At 46.9% G+C, this 12,677-nt stretch overlaps 3 protein-coding genes across 3 annotated transcripts; 1 reads left to right on the top strand and 2 right to left on the bottom strand.

Annotated features, from left to right (window-relative positions):
* Positions 1-74: 74 nt before the first annotated feature.
* Positions 75-4,256, bottom strand: LOC117142618. The gene is made up of 4 exons (XM_033306703.1): positions 3,966-4,256; positions 3,765-3,911; positions 3,487-3,695; positions 75-3,424 (listed from the first exon to the last, which is right to left on the bottom strand). Exons 1-4 carry the CDS (start codon positions 4,143-4,145, stop codon positions 289-291), a joined length of 3,672 nt encoding a protein of 1,223 aa, XP_033162594.1. The 5' UTR covers positions 4,146-4,256; the 3' UTR covers positions 75-288.
* A 572-nt stretch (positions 4,257-4,828) lies between these two features.
* LOC117142579 (DDB1- and CUL4-associated factor 10 homolog) lies at positions 4,829-7,146 on the top strand. The gene is made up of 3 exons (XM_033306648.1): positions 4,829-5,261; positions 5,313-5,682; positions 5,811-7,146. The coding sequence occupies exons 1-3, from the start codon at positions 4,969-4,971 to the stop codon at positions 7,011-7,013; spliced, it is 1,866 nt and encodes a 621-aa protein (XP_033162539.1). The 5' UTR covers positions 4,829-4,968; the 3' UTR covers positions 7,014-7,146.
* On the bottom strand, positions 7,127-12,427 carry LOC117142578 (pre-mRNA-processing factor 39). The gene is made up of 8 exons (XM_033306646.1): positions 12,326-12,427; positions 11,993-12,084; positions 10,928-11,774; positions 10,665-10,861; positions 10,473-10,598; positions 9,061-9,335; positions 7,685-9,001; positions 7,127-7,626 (listed from the first exon to the last, which is right to left on the bottom strand). The coding sequence occupies exons 1-8, from the start codon at positions 12,363-12,365 to the stop codon at positions 7,320-7,322; spliced, it is 3,201 nt and encodes a 1,066-aa protein (XP_033162537.1). The 5' UTR covers positions 12,366-12,427; the 3' UTR covers positions 7,127-7,319.
* Between the last annotated feature and the right edge of the window lie 250 nt (positions 12,428-12,677).

The raw sequence follows: 12,677 nt of genomic DNA, 5'->3' as shown, positions 1-12,677 counted from the left end.
ACGCATGTCTAAAGAGTTTTGTGCGATGTATGTATTTAAATACATAATAATTACATATGCTAACATATAAGCCATTAATTTATGTAATAAAGTTGTGTATATCTAACTTAAAATTAATGCTATCCGAACGAAGTTTATTCTCAACTTATGGTAGCTCCGATCCTACTCGTATCGTAATTTCAAAAGAACGATTCATCATTCCGTATATATTTACAATTCCTAACAAAATGAGGAGGGCATGCCAGTATAAATTGGATATATGGGTATGGCTAATCAGCTATCCGAAGTCTATGGATTTACGTTTTCCTGAGCCCCGAGCGCATCGTCTTGCAATTCACGCTCAATGTTGGCGTTGTTATTGTTCTCGGCGATTTCGTTGATATTGGAGTCGTCGTTGGCCTGAAAACGAGGTGGCCGTTCCTCCCCCTGCTCCAGATCCTGCTGCTGCTCGTTAATGCGGTTCTCAGTCTCCTCGATCGGCCTAGACGAGAGTCCTGGTGTTATTACCTCCAGCAAAGCCGGCTGCTCCTCGTGAACGAGTAGCTGTCTGTGTTCCATTGTAGCCACTTGCTGTTCCGAGAGCTCATGATTAAGCACATTTTGCTGCTCCTCGTCGCATGTGTAATTACTATCTATGATCGCTGCATCGAAAGGTGGCAAAGCAAGCGATTCAGTATCTTTTGGAGCATCAAGGGACACTGTTGCTAAGGAATCTACACTCCCTGCTGCCGTTTCTGGTTTGTCCAGAGATTCCGATTCATCGTTGTGCGGTGGTGAATTACCTGGGGCGGGGTTTTCAGGTATAGGCGAAACAAAGCTTCCACTTGGGAGGGATTCGTTCTGCTCTAAGACAACAGAAGGATTTTCTGTTCCGGCGGATTGACAGTCGAGCTGAGCACGTGATTCCAGATAGGAGGCACCGTTTTCTATTGAATGATCCTCAGTTTCGATACGGGCTTGAATCGGCAAAGATTCTGTGGTACAGGATTGGATCTGTGAAGCTGCAAGAGGGAGATCCTTAGTATCTGCTTTGGATTCGGGCGAAGCTGCAGGCTGAGAGACAATGCAAGGATCATGCTGGGATGATGGGGCAATGGCAACTTGTGTAGAAGTTTGGAGGTCGTTTGCAGAAGGCTGGACATTTTCCACTCTGTGGGAATGAGGTTCATCTGTAGTGCTGGAGCTTGGGCCTATTGAACATTCTATTTCATTTGAACCTGCTGCCGATTGTTGCGGTACAGCTTGACTGCATATGCTGGTTATGACCAAACTAAAAGCAGAAGCTTCTGCTTTTTCCACACCTAGCACGTCCGGAGTTTGCGGAGGAGTTTCACTGGCAGGCAATGCAGTAGGTACCTCTGTATTCATTCTTTCGGATTCCACATCTTTCCTAGGTGACTCGTTTTGAAGTTCTAATGGTGGCAACTCGATTTCACGATATATGCGCTCTTCCGCGTCCTGCTCCATGGCTTCCTCTGCTTCATCGGCTGATGATGCACTGTCTTCATTTCCATCGTCATCGTCTTCATCACTCTTCTCCGATCCGTTTCTGTGCACGGCGTCTATTTCGCAAATGTCCAACTCTCTTTCCTGTTTCACAGATACATTACTTAGATCTAAACTGCCTATGTAGGCATCCTCCTCTTCCATCTTGTCATTATGATTAATCTCTTCTGTAGTTTCTTGTTGTTCTTCTGGTTCCTCGTCTCCATATCCGAGATTTCTCGGTTCCGGCTTAATGGAAATCATATTAAACGCCGACTCGCCGCTCACAACGGAAACAATCTGCGGCAGAATGTTCGTCCTCGGTGGGCTACACGTTTTGCGTTCCGCACCTCCCGTACTTTTGCGCGCTATGGACTTTACGGATTTCACCTTTTGCAGGGACCGATTTGGCTCCTCGGGACAGGCTTCTTCAGCTCGCTCTAATGCCATTGCTTCTTCTGCCATATCCACGCCACTGGTCACATTAGAGATCTGCATCATACGATCAAGCTCCATGCGATTTGGCTTAACATCTTCCGGACTCTGGATCATGGTCTCATCGACTTCCTCGCTTTCGTTTAAGCTGCTTTCAAACTGAGTCATAGGAATAGTGGTCATGACAGTGGCCTCTGGAGCATAATCGACGGGTTCCTGTTTGATTCTAATCGCAGGCTGATTCTGAGGTTCTGTTCGACAGTTTTCGGTCTCGGTCGGCGCTTCCTTCTCCCGTTCCTTATGCTTTCGTTTCTTTTTCTTTTTGCCACTTCTGCCAAATGCCTGTCCAGTCTCATCCAGATCGTCTATGAGCGAAGAGTTCAGCTTTCCATGGTTCTTCGTTATTTTAAGTTTTAGCTTAAGGGGCTCCTGCTTCACTCCCGTTTGCTTTTCATAGCCTTCATACTCGGGTTCCTGTTTAACAGATACACTGGGAATATCGTCACAGGCAGCAGCAGAGATTTTATCGGATCCTCTTTCCGGTTGACATTCCTCCTCGCTATCACCGTAAGCTGCCCGGAAATCATCGCCAAAACTTGGATGTTCTTCATCCCGTTCCGGCTCGGGATCACTCTCGGCTTGACCTCTAGCTGGCCCCGTGTCATTGATGTGCACTTCCGGCTCATGCTTAATGCTGACCAGAGTGTTCATCGTATTCTTCAGCAGCTGATCCACTCGTTTCAAATAATTTCTGGCAGAAACTCTATCGCTATTTTTGCTTTTGGCATCAACCAGTTGATTGGTTCCAGACGAAGACCGCAGAAGTGGCGATGACAGGCGCTCCAGAACCACTACTGGTTGCATACCGTCGTCTATGACGAAGTCCGGCGGCACTGTTGTGGCCGGCGGAAGACCTATCAATTCCTCCTCGATCTCGTTCTTGATTAGCATCTGCGCCTCATTGGTCGCCTCCTGAGGCATGATGTGCTTCGAGTGGTTGAGGTAAATCTTTGGGCAGGTTGGCGCATGACGCATATAGGCCGCTTCGGTGTTCAAGGTGCGACTGCAACCGCCGCACTTGCGTTTACGGATGGCACAGCGGTGAGTGTTGTAGAAGAAGTTCGTGACGAAAGTCTTCTTACACAGCGGACACTCCCGATCCAGGACGAGCAGCTGGACGGGAGTGGGCGGTGTGTGTTCGCGCAAATGGCGAGTAAAGGCGTATGCATTGGCCACGCTGGACTCGCACAGGGGACACTTGTAGGGAGTCTTGGATAGCTTATGCCACAGCTGGTGGGCGCGTATGTCGCTCTGGTTGTGGTGCGTCTGGTTGCAGGCATTACACATGTAGCGCGGTATCGAAGGCACATGCACCAGGCTTTTGTGCTCGTCGGCTAGTTCCTTGCTGAGAAACTTCTCGCCGCAAACGCTGCAAGTAGATTTTCGACCGGCCTTTTTCGGTGATCCCTTAAGACTTGTGTCCTGTTCAGCGGGCTCGTCTTTGCTGGGATAATAAAAAAGGGAATTATTTACAAATAGAGCAAGAGGAAAGTATATTATAGTTACATCTGCGCCTCTCTTTTGGACACTAATGATGCCATCTGTGATGGCTGTAGTTTTTGCTTTTTGTGCCACACAAAGGACTCCTTTTTGACCTGTGGCTTGGCATTGTTATTTTTTGACCAGGATTCCTCGCCCTTACGCTTCCTTCCCCGTTTTCCAACTGCACCAGAAATTGGCCGTTCCTCCTTAACGATGTGCTTAAGATCAATTAACTGTGAGGCGTAAACAAGACATTAGTTCGTATATTCCTTAATTTTAGTATAGTTAATCGAATTTCTTACTCTTGCGGGCTCTATTTGCTTCAATCCCAATAGATTTCGAGTCTGTTTATTCGTAGCATAGCACATTTCCCGAAACTCATAAAAATCATTGATTTTATCCACGCACTGGCTGCACATTGTCTGCGGCATTTTGTCGTCCACGGACACCTGCAAAGGGCGTTGGTTAACTTCGCTAACACCATTTTTAAAAAAACTACCCACAGTGAAGCCCACCAGCTCGTAGATTTTCTGGGACATCCTAGGCTCGTCCAGGTCGATGGTGTCTTCTTCATTTGCCAAAAGTATTTGCACTTTTCCCGGATTATCGATGCCGCACAGCCGACAGATCTTGCAGAGATTCGCCTTGAGGGCAGCGTCGATCTTAAAAGCAAACCGATCCATTTCGTCCGGATCTTTAAAGTTGTCACAAAAGGCTTTTATCAACGGTAATTTAGCATGATTAAAGATTTTATCTCCAGTTGAACCTGCATTTTGTTTATTTCAATAGGTTTAGTGTTGGTAAGCGGTTAACAAGGTTGGTAGAAATTGATGTGCTATCGATAGGATCGAATTTTTGCTTATCTCAAAATTAGCAAATTTGATATTAAGTATAATTTTTTGAAACTCGTTTAAAAAATATTTAGCTAATAAAATATAATTGGCAATTTCTTATCACTAAATATCAACAATTTGTCAACAAATATTATAATAATTAATATTATATAGGTGCAGAATAAATACTAAAACAAATTGTACGTATTTACTAAAAATATGTTTGTTTCCTGTTTTTACAAATAGTGTAAAAGCACTTCGTTTTTAGGGCTATACTATAAAATTGTATCATCATAATTTCAAAATATATTGAATTCCAATAAGTGCTTTGGAAGAAAAATACTTTAAGTTAATCATAGTACGGCGAAGCAAAAACAATCGATTCCATTTGACAGAGTATTGTGCCAAAAAATGATTTTTTAAGTTCAGATGATAACCCTGGCTTTAAATAATAGTTTAATCAACCATTAATAGACTTTCTTGATTCTTCATTGTTCAGTTGTAAAAAGAAATCGGTTACAAGCTGCAAGGCGTTGCAGCCCTGGATTCAGAATAAACACAAGAAAGGCCACGGGGAAATTGCATCGCGGTGCCTGTGAAATCGCGAGAAGGCACACGCCCATACACTCCTCTAGGTTTTCCGATCCACTTCAGAGATCCCAGAGAACACACGATGGAGCGGTACTTGAGCCGCCGCGAAAGTGGCTTCCACATCCACCGGAGCGACGACAACTCCCTGATGCGGCGGATTTACAGCTCGATGAACATGTTCAATAGCTACCACGCCAACTGCTCGCCCACGGATGCGGGACGCACCGGGGCCATTTTCAACCTGGAATTCAATGCCGATGGGAATGTTGTCGTGGCCGCCACGGAGAGGAAGTGCGTCCTCGTCTTCGATGCCATCACACAGAAGGAGATCTTTAAGGTACCGGACGCCCACACCGATAGTGTCAATTGCATCAAGTAAGTGTAGGAGTTGCGGTCGAGGAGGTTCGTTGCTAATCCTCGCTCCAGATTTTTTGACGAGCGCCTCTTCGCCACCGGCTCCGATGACTTTACGGTGGCACTGTGGGACCTGCGGAACATGAAGCAGAAGTTGCGCGTCCTACACGGCCACTCCAACTGGGTGAAGAACATCGAGTACTCCTCCAAGGACAAGCTGCTCGTAAGCTCCGGCTTCGATGGCAGCATCTTCACCTGGGATATCAATTCGCAGACTGAACAGGGCCTTATCTCGCAGCGCGTATTTCATGCCAGTGGACTGATGCGCTGCAGGATTTCGCCCACGGGCGATAAGCTAGTTCTCTGCACAAGCGGTGGATACATTATGATTATCCATCACCTTGACCTCACTACGCTGCACAAAGATCTGTGCGGATTCAGGGTAAGAAAGTTTGTAAATATCACTGTGATTTTCACAGATTGGTTAAAGAGTTTAAGTTTCGTCCAGATAAATGAAATGGTTACATATATAGATAGATGGTCAACTAATAAGCTCGTTTGATTTTCCAGCCCGGTATCTACCGACTAATGCAGTTGGGTGAACAGTATATCCCGCAGGCCGCAAAGTACGACCATGTGTTCTCCAAGCGTCAAAAAAAGAACCGCGTGGAGCTGGTCACCGACTTTCCGGAGAACAACGACGCCGAAATGATCATGGCATTGCAGATTCACCCGCACTGTTGCTGCATGCTGACGAGGAACGTCAGCTGCGACGAGCAGAGCGAGTGGACCTGCATCCACGACATCAACGAGGAGCCGGTGCGCAGCGAGGATGAGCAGGACGAGGTGGAACCACACCCCAAGAGAAAGCGAGTATACACCACACTGGCCAGCCGCAGCTCGTTAAATGAATCCCAAGACCAGGATACGGTTGGCCTGACTCCCAGACAGGCACGGAGACCGATGCGCGTCAGCACTGTACAAGTGTTCCAACTGGATAACTCTGGATCAGGGCGTGGCCCCTCTGACAACCCTTCAGTCTTGACACGCTCGGATTCCTTCATACCAGATATCTGGGCGGCGGAGGTCACAGTCCAGGAGCGGGCCATCCGACAGAACCGTGCACGCGTCTCCAATAACCATGTGAGCGGCTATAACTTTGTGTACGCCATCAGCAGCGGAGTGCTTCCGCTACGACAATTGGGGGCAAATAGTCTGATGGGCAGCAGCACCAGTCCTCGCCCCCTGACCACCCCGCCGCCCACAGAGAGCAACCAGAGCAGCAGCAGTAGCTCCAGTAGCAGTAGTTCCAGCAGCATCTCCAGCTTCAGCAACAACAGCGACACCACAGACCGCTTAGAAATCGGAAACAGGCTGCGTCTGCGATCTTTTAATAGTCCTGTGACAACGCCAACGTTCAAGGAAAACGGTCATTCAATACTGGTAAATGCCAAGAAACTGCTTTACTATGCCGCCGAGACCAACACCAAGCCGGGCTTCATCAAGGAACCTGGATTCTCCGCGGACGGTCGGGTTGTCTGCTCGCCGTACGGCAATGGGGTGAGACTCTTTGGTTACAGTGAGGACTGCTGCGACTATCCGAAATGTCAGGCGTTTGAGGAGGTGAAGAGCAAACCGCGGAAGCTGGTTGAGCTAGCCAAGATCACCGAGCACCAGGACGTCGTTTTGTGTGCCAAGTTTAGCCCGAGGGAACCGCTCCTTGTAACCGGATGCAACGGGGGCGAGGTGACCTGGTATCGACCCAATCTGTAGACTTCAGTTGAGCCGTGCGAAGAGCGCTCACTGTCAATCTGTACATTTAATTTTCTATTTAGGCATAATTCGACTTATTTCAAGCATATATTAGCGAAATACAAGCAACGCGATTATGGTGGACCGATAAAAAGCTGTTATATTTTATTTTTCGCAATGGTGGGGTTAATTTGTGGTCTCAAATAGGGGTTGATAAAAAATTACAATTATATGTGTATAACTTAACAGAGCAGCAAGGCAAAACTAAACAAGCTGTGGCGTCTTAGAGCTACAGGTGGAGGAGTGGGTTACATCTAGGCAGCGAACTTAATAGTAGTTGCCATAGCCGCTCCACTGGCCGTAGTTGTAGCCGCTACCACCACTGTTGGCGCTGGCCCCACCGGAACCGTAGCCCCACTGATTGTAGTAAGAGTCGTAGGACGCCTGTTGTGGCGTCTGTGGGGGATAGGCTACTGCGGTATTCTGCTGGCCGTAGTATGGATTTGATGCTCCATAGTTGTAGCCTGCGACTGCTGCGGCCGAGCCACCATTGTTGTAAGCTGTCGCCGCGGATCCTGTGGGGAGAGGACCTTCTTTGCTGCTTGATGAGTTTTTGCGACTAGGACTGCCATCACTGTTGGAATGTACATGATTATTGAATGAGTATGGATACATTTTCATGGATTTATTACCTCTTCTTTTGTGCTTCGTTGGCTTTAGTGAGTGCCTGCTGCAGAGCGCGCTGAGCATCTTGTAGACCCCTGGCCGTGCTGCCGAAATCCTCAAGGAACTCCACTTTGCGCTGAGCAAACAAAACCTTCTGATCGGGTTCGATGTCCGCGCGAGCCATGAACTTATCCATAATTTCGACTACCTCCTGCTCATCGACTTTTGAGCGCTGTAGGCACAAATCGATCATTTGCAGGGCCACACGAGTGTTGGCCGGATCACGTTCTAGCGCCTGCTGCAGGGCGGCTAAGCCGGCGTCGAGATCATGACAGATTTTATTGAGGAAACGGGCATACTTGATGGCCAGACTTCCTGCAATTCCCTTGTTCTTTGTACTCTCTATATAGTGCTTGTACAGCTCGCGACACTTGTCCAGTGCTCCTCGACGCCTTTCCACGTTGATACGGCGATAGGAAAGCTGCAGGAGATTGGGGCAGCGCTGATCGATACGCTGCAAAATTTCAGCGGCGTCGTCAAAGTTCATTTGACATTCCTCGAAGGCGGCCCACATCAGGTGCAGACTCGGTTTGTCCGGATGATGGATGCGGCAGGCGCGGCGGTAAACATCACGTACCAGGTCCACAACTCCGCTCTGATCCTCCAAAGACTCTAAATAACGAAGCATCTTCAGCCAGAACTCGTCATACAAAGCACAGGCGATTAGGCACCTTTCGAACAGAACCAAGACTCGCTCGCGATCGCCTTTTTCGATCTCAAAGTCCAAGTAGTCCTTCCAATTCTTGAGCTGTGCCCTCTCGAGTGGCTTCACATGGAAGTAGGGCCGCTTGATGCCCTCCTCGAAGGACCAGCGGGCTGTCACTGCGCTAACGGTCAACTTGTGGACTTTGCGCCGCGCCGAGATAGCCCTGTCCCTTATGCTGACCACCTCTTCGTCATTCAGCGTGCTAAGATCACTGAAATCGATCTGCAGCGCGGGCTTTGAAGCTGCATGCGATGATTCGCTTTCGGTGGTCAAATCGGTAGTACTATCTGATTCATCGACTTGAGTTTCACTATTATCTTTTGGCGACTTACCAGCACCGCCCCCGACAGATTCTCGCTTCTCCTTGTCCTTGTCTTTGTCCTTATCCTTGTCCTTCTCCCGTTCTCGCTCCTTTGAGTCTTTGTCCTTGGAGCTGCTGCTGCTGTCCCGTCGATGCTTCGACGATGACTTGGAGGACTTGCTCTGCTGACGTTCGTGGAAGTCTTTGCGCAGACGGATCACCTCCTCGTTTGCAAGTGTGATAGTTACATCATGCTGATTGATCAAATCTTGGAAACTGAAATGTGGATATACATTATTCGCATGATTCACAAAATCAATTTAAGTGGAACTCACTTGTCGAAATGACCATTATAGCCCTGTGTGGGTATGGCCAGAAGTCTATCGTAGATCTGGACCACACGGTGGTACCGCTTTGACTCGTTCTCCCAGCGAATGTAGGCATCCCAGAGTTTGTCCGATCGAAACTCCAGGCCGCATGCCTTCACTGCCCTTTCGTACTGCGAGCGGACGAATTGTTCATCCTCTCCATGATTGGACTTAACGTGCATCAGGTAGTGGATCCACAGATCCACGGACAGCGGAATCGCCTCCAGTCCGCGCTCAAACACCTAGGATTTGGTCATTTCGTATGTTCGGTACAAGTTTTGATTTTTTCATTTATTGTTGATTGATCGCAGAAGAGAAATATAAAAATATTCGTGGTTTATAGTAATATTTCAATAGTTAGGTGCTCAGATACTTAAGGCTATCGTTTTGATGTGAATGGTGTTCGGACTTAAAAGATAACTTAGCGACTTAACAAGTACACGGAATTCATAACACACAGGTTGTAGTTGAATTATTTTTTGGCACTCACTTGAAGTGTTCGATTTACAAGAAAATTCACAAAGAGACTTAAAAATTTCATTTAAACGCCATTTGTACTTACGACTGTACGAGATGCGATCTCACTATTTATATCGTGTTGAAGAAGGATGGAGGTAACGTAACTGAAGAGGTAACTGGTGATACAAACGTACGAAGATCAGAAAGTAGACGGATCGTACTTCGAGTAGACGAACCAGTCGCTTTCGGGTTCAGGTCGGTCTGGGGTTCGAGGGTCAACAGAGTTGAGCTAGTCTGTGCTGAGTTACAGCGTGATTTGTGCGACACAGGAGTGGCTTATGCTTAAAACGTCCAATTAGTGTCGTGAAGATAAAGAACAATATCTCAGGGGCAAAGATCACCAAAAAAAAAGTGCTAGGGTGTAGGGAGTACGAGTGGTAAATAAGGTCGACGTCCGGTCTCGAAATTATGAATTTGGTGTAACTAAGGTTACAAAACAGAAACTACTTTAAAGAAACGTAAACAAATTTTGAGGCATTTTTTATATTTCCATTTACTTAGTTTAGCCTTTAAAACAAATTGACGAACCCCCATAAAGCTTTCCCATCTAAAAGAAATCAAGCCCGTACCCTTTTCAGATTCATTCCCCGTAAAAAGTATTTAGCAGACACGAACCCTATGAGAAAACACGATCCTAAGTGGATGCTGCACTAGTCTCATGGCAAGTTTGGTATTGTCTTCTCAATTTGGTGTATTTTGGTAGATGTTGCATTTATTGAATGTAGTATTTTTATTAGGTCATAATAAATTGCATTTAACAACAAATATATGAATATCAATTGTAATCGTAATTGTAAGCGTAGTACAAGAAATTGCGAAAGATATTTATTTGCACGACCAAATGTATGTGGGGTACTCACCTTGTAGCAGTTTGCCTTGATGCCCTTGCGCTTCTCGTAGTCGGCGTACTTGCGCCAATATCCGTAGCAGTAAGGATAGTGGGACAGGAATGTGTCGTAGGCCTCGCGCGCCGCCTCCGCATCCGACTGTCGAGAAAGAAAAAAATCGCTTGTTTAAAATTAGGGATATTCGGCGTTCGGCTAAATAACCACCTCATTGTCAACATATTGCAGCAAGTATGTCCAGCCGGTGAAGTCTGTGGAGTCATCTTTGACAGCTCTCCAGTACTTATCTAGGTCCGGCAGCTTCTTTCGCTCCTTTTCCTTATCCTTATTATTATCTTTGTCCTTATCCTTCTCCTTATCTTTATCGCGCTCCTTATCCTTCTTTTTCTCCTTGGGTTCCGATTCTGTGGGTTCAAATATTGTGAGTCAATCTCTGCCAACTTATTAGTCATTGGAAGATTAGCAATTACCTTCGACCTTGATTTTTTTCTCTGAGGGCTGTGCATCGTTACTCTCAGATGTGGGACTGCCCGGATTATACTGCTCGGAGGACTTATCCTTTGTGCTTGATTCATGACTGCTTGCATCCTTATCTTCAGTGCTCTTAACGCTTTCGTTTTCCGCCTTGCGCTTCAAAGGAGCCTTGGGCTCAGTGGCGGTGTTATTGTTATTACTGGAGGGCAGTTCATCCTCCGAGATTACTTCAGCATCCTCTGGTAATTCAGCCCGCTGCGGGGCTGGAAGCTCTTCATCGGACACTTCCTCGGCATCGTTTATTTCAGGCTTGCTGGGCAGAGGTAGCTCATCCTCGGAGACTATCTCTGTGTTGACAATGGTTGCATTGCTGGTGTCCGCATCGGCCAGATCCTCGGCAATGGCATGTTGTGAGCTGGAGTCCTCAGAGGAATTCATTTTCTCTACCTGCGGCTGTAGGGACTCTACATTGTACTCAAAGTCCGCCTTCTTGACATTGTCACACTCGTCATTTCCACCCACGGAGGGCAGGCTGTTGGCATTATCGCCGGCCATAGAAGCCAGCAGGGTGTCCACGCCAGCCTGTCCGCGTGTCTCCTTAATATCATCACTAGTCTCTGAATGTTGCTCCGCCACCGTGCCAAACGGAAAGGAAGAGCTCTTTTCATCAACCCCAGCAGCTTCGGCTGGCAGCATTTCCACGTCATCCTCTATTTGGTGCTGAGTCTCCTCGAATTGGGACTCCAAAGCAGGTGCCTCCTCAGTGGTCGTTCCCCTAAAGGGCTCCTCCTCTTCCTGAACCATGACCACTTGCTCTTCGGCTTCCTCTTCGTGGTCACTTAGCTGAAAGGATTAAAAGTCGTTAATAACGGTTCCCGCCATTTCTCAGGGCATTAGTGGATGCTGTGCCTTCAGTTGGCCCTTGCAGGTAATCACTCGCTCCTCCAGGGAGAAGAATCATGTGCGGATGGAACAACGCCACACCCGCACTGGAAATTGCAATCGTTTACATCATTGGCTGATGATCTGGATGAGGCTGTAGCTACGTGGGATGAACTGACCTGTACGTTCCGCTTGGATGTGCGTCGGGTGCTTCTCGTTGGCAGCGATGCAGCCGGGGATGCGGCCTTCCGACCAGAACGTGTGCGGCGACCTGGAAAACGTCAATTAACTGTCTTGGTTAATCCATGCGGTTTACATAAACTGTACGCGCGGTATTATGGGTTGTTCGCTGCCTCGTGATGTTCTCTTTTTTTCGAAATGCTTTAGTGGGCTGCTCCAGCTAAGTGGCAATGTCAGCTTCCGAAATGGGCTAGTCAGGACTGAATTTTTAATCAACGGTATCTAAGTCCGGTCGAAGGAATGTAGGTATTTGTCATTTTTCAACAATTTACCTGGACTTTCCATAACAACGTTTTCGCTCTCTGACGCCATATTAACATTGCAACGTGGTATCGATATACATGTCCCGCCAATACCGATATCTCTTTGTTTGACCAAGACAGACTCATAGCTATATTTTTATTAATTTTTAAAGGCTTTTCGAATTTTGATAGATATTATTTTTTAGCACTGATAAATGGAATATTTACAATCTATCCAAAAATGTAATTAAATAACGAAAGTAACTTAAGTGCTCAGTGTTTTTCCACTTCGGCGAACTAGTTCATTTCTTGGCGTGAGCATGCAGAACCTATCTCAACATACAAATTCTAGCAGAAATTCAAATACTTCAACTTCAAATAT

The sequence above is a fragment of the Drosophila mauritiana genome, chromosome 3R, assembly GCF_004382145.1.
Source record: "Drosophila mauritiana strain mau12 chromosome 3R, ASM438214v1, whole genome shotgun sequence".
Classification (NCBI taxonomy): domain Eukaryota; kingdom Metazoa; phylum Arthropoda; class Insecta; order Diptera; family Drosophilidae; genus Drosophila; species Drosophila mauritiana.
The sequence above is the reverse complement of the archived record's forward strand: the minus strand, read 5'-3'. Positions and strand labels throughout refer to the sequence as shown.

What these genes read in the sequence shown, in the direction of transcription:
- LOC117142618 (XM_033306703.1), bottom strand. Translation starts at nt 4,145, where the DNA reads ATGGATCGGTTTGCTTTTAAGATCGACGCTGCCCTCAAGGCGAATCTC. An exon ending in ACGAGCTGGTGGGCTTCACT is followed by an intron (nt 3,912 to 3,965) that starts GTGGGTAGTTTT and finishes CGCCCTTTGCAG; the next exon opens with GTGTCCGTGGACGACAAAAT. An exon ending in AGCAAATAGAGCCCGCAAGA is followed by an intron (nt 3,696 to 3,764) that starts GTAAGAAATTCG and finishes TACGCCTCACAG; the next exon opens with TTAATTGATCTTAAGCACAT.
- LOC117142579 (XM_033306648.1), top strand. Translation starts at nt 4,969, where the DNA reads ATGGAGCGGTACTTGAGCCGCCGCGAAAGTGGCTTCCACATCCACCGG. An exon ending in GATAGTGTCAATTGCATCAA is followed by an intron (nt 5,262 to 5,312) that starts GTAAGTGTAGGA and finishes TCCTCGCTCCAG; the next exon opens with ATTTTTTGACGAGCGCCTCT. An exon ending in AAGATCTGTGCGGATTCAGG is followed by an intron (nt 5,683 to 5,810) that starts GTAAGAAAGTTT and finishes TTGATTTTCCAG; the next exon opens with CCCGGTATCTACCGACTAAT.
- LOC117142578 (XM_033306646.1), bottom strand. Translation starts at nt 12,365, where the DNA reads ATGGCGTCAGAGAGCGAAAACGTTGTTATGGAAAGTCCAG. An exon ending in TCAAGGCAAACTGCTACAAG is followed by an intron (nt 9,336 to 10,472) that starts GTGAGTACCCCA and finishes ACCAAATCCTAG; the next exon opens with GTGTTTGAGCGCGGACTGGA. An exon ending in TATAATGGTCATTTCGACAA is followed by an intron (nt 9,002 to 9,060) that starts GTGAGTTCCACT and finishes TCCACATTTCAG; the next exon opens with TTTCCAAGATTTGATCAATC.